The sequence below is a fragment of the Pan troglodytes genome, chromosome 6, assembly GCF_028858775.2.
Source record: "Pan troglodytes isolate AG18354 chromosome 6, NHGRI_mPanTro3-v2.0_pri, whole genome shotgun sequence".
Lineage (NCBI taxonomy): Eukaryota > Metazoa > Chordata > Mammalia > Primates > Hominidae > Pan > Pan troglodytes.
In genome coordinates, this window is record NC_072404.2 from 164,027,443 (window position 1) to 164,037,405 (window position 9,963).

General features: G+C 45.9%; 1 protein-coding gene across 34 annotated transcripts in view; it reads right to left on the minus strand.

Annotated features, from left to right (window-relative positions):
• The window catches only part of EZH2 (enhancer of zeste 2 polycomb repressive complex 2 subunit), a 76,630-nt gene extending 67,654 nt beyond the window's left edge, over positions 1-8,976 (minus strand). For 11 of the 34 annotated variants that reach the window (XR_008536544.2, XR_010159044.1, XR_010159043.1 and 8 more), the window contains exon 1: positions 8,397-8,569. Coding sequence is in view for 3 of the 34 variants with exons in the window: in XM_063815752.1 (XP_063671822.1) it covers positions 8,397-8,549 (153 nt within the window). In the remaining 31 variants the exon portion in view is untranslated. Of the gene's footprint in view, positions 1-7,273; positions 7,742-8,396 lie in introns of those variants that run through there. The other 23 variants (XR_010159037.1, XM_063815748.1, XM_009454448.5 and 20 more) reach the window with 15 other exon arrangements.
• Between the last annotated feature and the right edge of the window lie 987 nt (positions 8,977-9,963).

A 9,963-nucleotide genomic window follows, 5' to 3' on the forward strand; every position in this document is an offset into this window, starting at 1 on the left:
ACCACTAAAACATGTCCAGGAAGACATACAAATGGTGATAGCAGCTTTATCAACAGCTGACAACAGTCCTATGTGTCCATCCATGGGTAAATGAATTTAAAAACTGTAGCATATGCGTACAATGGAATATTAATTCAGAGAGTTTACTACAAGTCAGGTGCCGTGGCTCATGCCTGTAATCCCAACACTTTGGGAGGCCAAGGCAGAATCATTTGAGCCCAGGAGTTGGAAACCATCCTGGGCGACACAGGAAAACCCCATCTCTACAAAAAAATATTAATAATAAATGTTAGCTGGGCATGGTGGTACATGCCTGTGGTCCTAGCTACTTGGGAGGCTGAGGTGAGAGGTTCGATTGAGCCCAGGAGGTCAAGGTTGCAGTGAGCTGAGATCTCGCCTAAAACTACAAAAATTAGCTGGGTGTGGTGGCAGACGCCTGTAATCCCAGCTACTCGGGAGACTGAGGCAGAAGAACTGCTTGAACCCAGGAGGCGGAGGTTGCAGTGAGCCGAGATCATGCCATTGCACTCCAGCCTGGGTGACAGAGCAAGACTCCATCTTGGAGGAAAAAAAAAAAAGTTGAGAGAATGACTGTAAAGGAGGATGAAAGGACTCTGAGATGATGGCAACCATTATAGATCTTGATCCAGGCAGCGGTGCAGGTGCATACATTTGTCAAAACTCCTCAAATCATACCCTTCAAATGTGTGCTTTTTATTGTATGTAAATTATACTTCAATACAGTTGTTGTTTTAACTGAAAATTAATATAACTTGACAACACCTATTAAAACTAGAAATGTTCATAATCTTGAAAGAGCCAACTCTATAGAAAATTGTCACACAAATGTTCAAAGATACATAAGGATGTTCACTTCTTTTCAGGAGAGAAAGCAATGTCAATCACAACAGATTGGTTTGCTGCATAATGCACATTCATAAACTGGAATACTATGCACCCCCCTTACACCAAAGAGGTACAGCCGGATGGCTTAGAGCAAGGGGCAGCAAACTTTCTCTGTAAAGGGCCACATGGTAAGTATTTTAGGCTTGGCAGGCGGTATCTAGTCTCCCTTATATATTCTTCAGGGAAGTGGGGTGGTATTGTTTTACAACTCTTTTAAAGGTGTTAACATTTCCAGCTCACGGGCCTTACCAAAAATGATCCCTGGCTGGGAGATCAGGACTTTGAAGCTAACGTGCCCAAACTAAAATCCTTCCTCTACCACTAACTAGTTGTTACTTAATCTCTCCATCTCTCGATATTATAGTATCTATATAAAATAATGACTTAGAAGAGTACCAAGCATATAGTGAGCCCTAAAGGAATATCAATTATTTTTTAATAAAACAGATCTTTGTATTGACCTTAAAAAAAAGCCATGTTAGAACCAAATAACTTGGTCCCATTTTTATAAAATGTATGTAAAAATACATATTCATATATGAATATATTTGAAAATTTGGGGAAGAATATACACCAAACCGTTAAAGGTAGCGAATGAGATAACAGGGATCAATACGTTTTCATTTTATAAATGTCTACATTGTTTCAGTAGTTTAAAGTGAACACATTTAATCAATAGACATTTCTAAATTGAAACAGATAAAACGTGTGGTACCATTTTTGTAACTTACCAGTCCTAAGCACGTAATTTTAACTTGAGAAGTGTTTGGTTCCATTAATGAGAAAGTACATCAACTCTAAAATAATATTGGCACAATAACTGAAAATCATTTATCAAACACTTTTTGCCAGGTACAGTTCTAAGGATTTCACATGTATCAATTCCTTTAATCCTCACAACCACCTTATCAGATGTTATCATTATCCTCACCAATTTACAGATAGGGATGCTAAGACATCAAGAGGATAACACCCCAGACACAAATTGGTAGCTCAGGGACTGGAACCCAAGAAACTGTCTCCAAAGACCACATTCTTAGAACTCTACTCTCCTCCCCTCTCAAATGCATACTATTACCACTCTGGCTGAGAAAGAAATCCTCAAAGTTAACCTTTAGTCTGTCTAGGGTTTCACACTGTACCTTCCATCAAACTACAATTACCTACTTTTAAATGTAACTTTCTGAATGATTCAAATAAACTCATTCTTCTTGGAGCTGACATATCTTTAATCACCCAGAAAGCCAGCAGATAACACAGAACAGATAATATGGAGTAGATAATATGGAGTCAAACAGAACTAAGTTTGGATCCCGAATGCAAATTCCCAGCTGAATAATCCTGGGCAAATTCTTAACTCCTCCCCTGTAGACAGTTTTCTTCAGTTTCCTCATCTGTAAAGGTTTCGGAGTGTGTTATTAAATTTTGTATTCTGGTAAGATATATAGATATAGAGAGAGATATATATAGATACAGATATATATCGTGTAAAATTTACCATTTTTAACCATTTTTAAGTGTACAATTCTGTGGCATTAAATATATTCAAAATATTGTTCAACCATCACTATTATCCATCTCCAGAATTTTTTCACCATTCCAAACAGAAACTCTGTATTCATTAAACTCCCCATTCACCTCTCCCCTCACAGCCCTGGTAACCTCTATTCTACTTTCTGTCTCCATAGAGTTGCCTCTTCTAACTACCTCATATAAATGAGATCATACAATTTTGTATTTTTGTACAAAAGGTTGTATCTGGCTTATTTCACTCAGCATAATATTCTCCAGGTCCATCCATGTATCAGAATTTCACTCCTTTTATGTCTGAATTATTCTGAAATCTTTTTATTTTTATTTTGAAATTTCACTCCTTTTACATCTTTATTTCACTCCTTTTATGTTTTCATTGGTTTATATACCACATTTTGTTAATTCGCCTGTTGGCAGACACAAGGTGGTTCTTACAAATATTAAAAACAAAAGCTGGGTGCAGTGGGTCACACCTATAATCCCAGCACTTTGGGAGGCTGAGGTAGGTGGATCTCTTGAGTTCAGGAGTTCAAGACCAGCCTGGGCAACATGGCAAAACCCTGTCTCTATAAAAAATACAAAAATTAGCCAGGCATGGTGGCATGCACTTGTAGTCCCAGCTACTTGGGAGGCTGAGATGGAAGGATCGCTTGAGCCCAGGAGGCAGAGGTTGCAGTGAACTGAGATCATGCATCTGCACTCCAGCCTAGGTGACAACAAGACCTTGTCTCCAAAAAAAAATTTTTAATTTAAAAATGTTTAAAAAGTATCCAGGCCAGGCGTGCGCAGTGGCTCACGCCTGTAATCCCAGCACTTTGGGAGGCCGAGGCAGGCGGATCATCTGAGGTCAGGAGTTCGAGACTAGCCTGGCCAACGTGGTGAAACCCCATCTCAACTAAAAATACAAAAATTAGCCAGGTGTGGTGGTGCGTTCCTGTAATCCCAGCTACTCGGGAGGCTGAGGTAGGAGAATCGCTTGAACCCAGGAGGCAGAGGTTGCAGTGAGCCGAGATCACGCCACTGCACTCCAGCCTGGGCAACAAGTGTGAGACTCCATATCAAAAAACAAAAACAAAAACAAAAACAACACAGCAGGGTGTGGTGGCTCACGCCTATAATCCCACCACTTTGGGAGGACGAGGCAGGTCAATCACTTGAGGTCAGGAGTTCCAGACCAGCCTGGCCAACACAGTGAAACCCAGTTTCTACTAAAATATAAAAATTATCGGAGGCTGGGCACAGTGACTCACGCCTGTAATCCCAGTACTTTGGGAGGCCAGGGCAGGTGGATCACCTGAGGTCGGGAGTTCGAGACCAGCCTGGCCAACATGGTGAAATCCCATCACTACTAAAAATACAAAAATTAGCCAGGCGTGGTGGTGCATGCCTGTAATCCCAACTACTTGAGAGGCTGAGGCAGGAGAATCATTTGAACCCAGGAGGTAGAGGTTGCAGTGAGCCAAGATGGTGCCACTGCACTCCAGTCTGGGTGACAGAGTGAGACTGCATCTCAAAAAAATAAACAATAAATAATAAATAAATAAATTAGCCGAGCGTGGTGGCGCACGCTTGTAGTCCCAGCTACTCAGGAGGCTGAGGCACAAGAATCACTTTCGAGATTCCGTCTCAAAAAAAAAAAGTATCTGGGTCAAACACAATGGCTCAGCCTGTCATCCCTGTACTTTAAGAGGCCAAGGCAGGAGGATTGCCTGGAGCCAGGAGTTTGAGATCAACGTGGGCAACAAAGCAGGATCCCATCTCTACAAAAAATTAAAAAATTAAATAAGCACGATGGTGTGCACTGGTAATACCAGTTACTCAGGAGGCTGAGACAGGAGGATCCCTTGAGCCCAGGAGTTTAAGGATGCAGTGAGCTATGATCTTGTTCTGTCTTGGTATTGTTAATGGAAAACAAGACCAATTATTAAGAAACTGCTAACCACATAATCTAAACACAAATTTGTCATATTTTTATACCAAGTAGTGGAACAGTGGCAAGATACGGAATGGTGCAACTATCTTAGAAATTTACCAGCTGTAACTTTTGAGGTATCACTAAATTTGCTAATCTGTATTTAAATCATTTTAAAATGACGAAAAGCATCCCAATAAATGATCCAATTACACTGTCACTACATCCTTCAGTTTTAGCTCCAAAACCTACCTCAATTTACTCCAATAAAGAACTCATGAATTATAACAAAACAGCTTTTCAGTTAAAAGATCTACTACCCTCTCTCGCCCTTTCCCTTCCTTATATTTTTGCAAAGAGATCATCAATATCAACATTAAATCAAATTAAGCAAATACTATTACTAAATATCCAGATGATTCATCAAGTTCTCTCCAGTTGTCCGAGTGTAATAGTTGCATCTAAAGGATATCTAATTTTTAGTACTACAGATTATAACTAGGAAAAACTTGGAACTTGTTCACCTTGACAACTATTTTTCTTTGTAATCATTCCCTATTAAAGAGGGAGAAAAACACATTTCAAAGTTCCTCACATGAATACTAATATATCCTGTTCACTTTGCAAGTTCCTTTGTCAAATTATTTCCCTACATTTTTCATATTTCCTTAATTCATTCAACTATATTTAAAACCCCTATTCTCTAGCAAATACCAACGTAGGTACTAGGTATACAAAGAAAAAAATAAGACAGAGCCTCTACCAGGAGGCACTTTGAGTGTAGGGAAGAGAGGGATGCATAAACAAGTGATTACAATACAATTGAGTCATGCTACAATAAAATATGATAAAACCCTGTGGGAACACAAGAGTGGGAATTCAGGGAAGACCTCCAGAAGGTAAAGTATGTATCATCTGACCATGAACCTTTCTCTGAATTTAATGAATTGCTGCTGTTCACTTATGCTCTCCCCCGAAAATTTCACCTACTCATATAGAATCTATCATGATTTACAGAAAATTTGTCATCTATACTGATATGAAGACTTCAAGGCTAATCCATAAATCATTGCTAATTAACCACAGAATACATTATATTGGAGGATTTGTCCTTGTTGGTTTTTAAAAAGCAGATCAACTTTCTCACAATCACTGCTCATGTAAAGGGTAATACTGAAATAAATTCAGAATCCTTGAGCACACTACCTCAAAAGAAGGAAGGTATCCTGGGAAAATTCCAGTATGACTTGGAGAAATTTGCCTAAAATTTTTAAATGGCCAACATAAAGATATTCACTTAAATGTATTTGTGCAAGGCAAAGCTAGGTATCAAAGTATCAGAACTTTTTCTAACTACACTAGATCAACAAGTGTTTTTTTTTAAGTCACTGCTACTTAAACTGACTAAATACATTCTCAATTGTACCAGAAAATAATTTAATATGAATTTTTAAACCAATTCCCCAAAGAGATGTTTTTCAAAATATCTCATGGCAAGTACAAAGAATAGTAATTATCAAATACAGAGAACACTCAAGGGCAAAGTTAGAAATTTTTATCCTAGGCTGGGCGTGGTGGCTCACGTCTGGATCAGCATTTTGGGAGGCGGAGGCGGGTACATCACTTCAGGTCAGGAGTTCGAGACCAGCCTGGCCAACATGGTGAAACCCTGTCTCTGCTAAAAATACAAAAATTAGCCGGGTGTCGTGGTGCGTGCCTGTAGTTCCAGCTACTCGGGAGGCTGAGGCAGGGGAATTCCTTAAACCCGGGAGGCAGAGATTGTAGTGAGCCCAGATCCAGCCACTGCACTCCAGCCTGGACGACAGAGCAAGGCTCTGTCTCAAAAAAAAAAAAACATACACACACACACACACACACACACACACACACACACACGTATCCTAAAATATCCGAATTTCTGCCAAAAATCTGCATAACTACCTTATCTCATAATGGACAAGATTATTAATAGGATTTTTTAAATACAGAATTAATAGTAACTAATATAAACGTTACTTTTTTGTTATAATGTCTCAACACTTAGACCAGCACCTGGAATGCCTGTACAGTGGTGTCAACACTCTCCAAAATATATGTAATAAACTTATATTGCATTTATTTGTCTCCATTTTTATGAAACCATAAGTTAGCAGATGCACATTAGATCTTTATCATATAGGACAGTGCAACCAGAAGAACGCCTATGTTTTTCTAACTTGTTTTCTTGGAATATATTCACTTTCCACAAAAACGAGAATTTAAGATGCAATGTTCCTGTTTCCGGGAAACCTTAAATATTACATCACCCAACACACCTCCGAAAAGAGAGAACAAGATGCTTTGTATCTATGACTAGAATCCTACCTATTCCTAACTTTAGAGACCATGAATAGAAAATTAAAATATATCTTAAATACTTGTTTTCCTGCAAATAAAATTACAAATAAACAAGTTAGGATTACACACTTGATCAGTATTCCTAAACATGAATTAGTTGCTAATGCTTATGAAGAGTAATAGAAAATAAACTCCAAAACCCCTAAAAGTATAGACTACATTCAACTGTGACAACACTCGTGTTTTTCAAAGGTTTATTAAATGCTGTTTTATGATGACATCAAAACGCCACAAAATTAAACTAATAATAACTTGCTTGAACCCTAAAAAGCAAGCCTTTAAGTAAATAGCAAAGACACATTTTTATTTCCAAATGAATTTAAATGTTACAGATCCTGTGTGATAAAGGAAGTTTAACTGTGGACAGCACACGTTAAATTTCTTAGGCAACAAACATTTCTCCATCCAGTCTTTTCTGAATCACCAAAGCTATTGTTCACAGAAAACGAGACCAATTAATAAGAAACTGCTAACTGTATAATCTAAACACACATTTGTCATAGCCATTCTATTTTGATCACCTACTTCTACCAGCTCATCCTCATTCAACCCGTCGGGATTTGGGGAATAATCTGGCTGAATGACAGTTGATTTCGTTAGCACCTGTCGCCATTCTCAGATGTATCACACAAGTTGGCCAAAACAGCTTGTAATGTTTAAGGATTACGATTCTTTAGAAAGTGGCAACTCACTAGGCGTTCACCAAGTTTTCCAAAAGATCGTGCTTCTCGATTCCTCCCGCTTTCAAAAAGTAACCCTGTGGCACAGATTTTTGGGGGGAACGGAAGGGGATGTACACAATGAAGTGGGAATTCAACAGGACGCCCTCCAGGAACACAATCAATAGAGAGCAGAGCAGCTCGACTCTTCCCTCAAACTTAGCATAAAGCCAGACCAGGCGGCGAGGGCAGCCCGCGACCGCCGGAGCTCAGGGGGATTTCGGGGTGCGTCGTGGGGAAACGTCAGAGGCGAAGCTACTCCGAGTTCCCCGCCGCGAACGTCGTCCCGCGAGCGCCGCGGCCCCAGCCCGGGGTCGGCGCGCCCGGGACCGGGGGCGTGCGCGAGGCGAGGGCCGAGCCCTGCCCACCCCGGCAGCGGCCCGCGCCTCCCCACGCCCCTCTCCCGCCCGCCGGCGGGCCCGGGTGTCATGCCCCTTCCCCTCGCGCCGAGCCCTCCGGAGACACAGTCCGTCCTTTGTCTGAGTGCGGACTCGGCGGCTGGGTCCCACCAACTTGTGTCTGTCCCGTCCCACCCGGGCGCTCCCGCCGCGGCCGCGCCACACAAAGGAGACTTGAGGCTCGAGCTGCCACCCTGGACCGGGCACTGGAATGCCCCGACCCCAGCCAGGACAAGCACCGGGAAAGGAGCCCCCCACACGCCCCCCGCCCCGCAGCTCCAGGGGTCTGCGCTGCCTCACTCGCAGGGTCCCGCGGGCCAGCCCGAAGCTCACAGCTCCTTCCGGGGAGGGGGGCTCTCCCCTCACCCTCCGCCCCCCGCACGCCTACAAACGCGGCGCCCCGGTGAGCCCCGATCGGCGATACCCGGGACCGGCACAGCAGTGGCGGGGAGGTCCTGGCGCCGCCGCCGCCGCCGCCCGGTTCGCACTCCCGGAGCCCCGCCGGCCGGGCCGCCCGCAGCGGCGCGTTACCTTCGTCCCGCGCGCCGACTCGCGTTGTTCCCGCGCGTCGCCCCCGCGCGCCGCCGCCGCCGCCGCCGCCGCCGGGGCTCCACTGCCTTCTGAGTCCCACCGGGTGTCGGACGCGACCGGACCGAGCGCCAAACGCGGCAGCCCAATCGCCATCGCTTTTATTTGGCCCCCCCAGCCCAATCAAGCGCCGCCCCGATTGGCGGGACGCGAGGCGGGCGCCCGTCCAATCACAGGGCCCGCCGGGCTCGGAGGCGCCGAGCCAGCCCCACGCAGAGTGCGATCAGGGCTCGTGGGCGGGCGGGCACTGGCAGCGCGTGCGCGCGCGGGCGGCGGCGGGGCTCGCTGTAAGGAACGCCACTGGCCGTGTGGAAGCGCCGCCGCCGTCTCTTTGTTCTTTCGCTGAACACACGGCGCCTCTCAGGAAGGCGGTGTGCAGGCACGCGGGGACCGGGAGACATCGAGGGGGCCCGGAGCCCGCCGCGGACGGGAGGCGGGGAGGATAGGTGGCGGGAACCGGCCGAAGGGCGGGACGACGCGCCGGCGGCTCTTGGCGGGAACCGGCGCCGCAGAGTTCCCGGGCGGGGGAGGGGCGGGGCGGGGGCTGGAAGCCAAGTTTGAACCAGTTCAAAACTCGGGGGTGGTAACGGTTTTAACCGCCGCGCTCGTTTCCCCGCGCGCGGAGCCAAGGCCCAGGCTGGCCGCTCCTAGTGGTGCCCGGGGAGGGGAGGGCGCGGGCCCCGGAGGTCGGCTCTGCTGTGGCGCCGCGTTTGCGGGGAGACGCTCGCCCGGCCCGCGCGCTGCCGCCGGACCCGTTACTTCTTTTTTTTTTTTTTTTTTCCTCCTGAGACGGAGTTTCGCTCTGGTTGTCCAGGCTGGAGTGCAATGGCGCGATCTCGACTCACCGCAACCTCTGCCTTCCGGGTTCAAGCGATTCTCATGCCTCAGCCTCCCGAGTAGCTGGATTACAGGCATGCGCCACCACGCCCGGCTAATTTTCTACTTTTAGTAGAGACGGGTCTTGGTCAGGCTGGTCTCGAACTCCCGACTTCTGGTGATCCGCCCGCCTCGGCCTCCCAAAGTGCTGGGATTACAGGCGTGAGCCACCGCCGCCGACCCGGGCCCTGTTTGATTATGTCTGCTGCTGCCTTGGCCGTTTTTTCCCCCGCCGCTGGACTTTGGCTGGCCGAGCTTGCAGTGCTTATCGCCCTAGAAACCTGTGAAAGGGCGACATTGCTGCCATTTCAGACCCTTCCACTGTTCGTAGTTCTAAGCACGTGTCAGTGTTAAAAATCTTTTATCAAGATGAGCACTGTTCACTTGCCGCCTCTGCAAAGTGTGAGGATATTTGCAAGGCGTGGTGGCTCACGCCTGTAATCCCAGCACTTTGGGAGGCCGAGGCGGGCGGATCATAAGGTCAGCAGATCGAGACCATCCTGGCTAATAACGGTGAAACCCCGTCTCTACTAAAAATACAAAAAATTAGCCGGGCGTGGTGGCGGGCGCCTGTAGTCCCAGCTACTCGGGAGGCTGAGGCAGGAGAATGGCGTGAACCCGGGAGGCGGAGCTT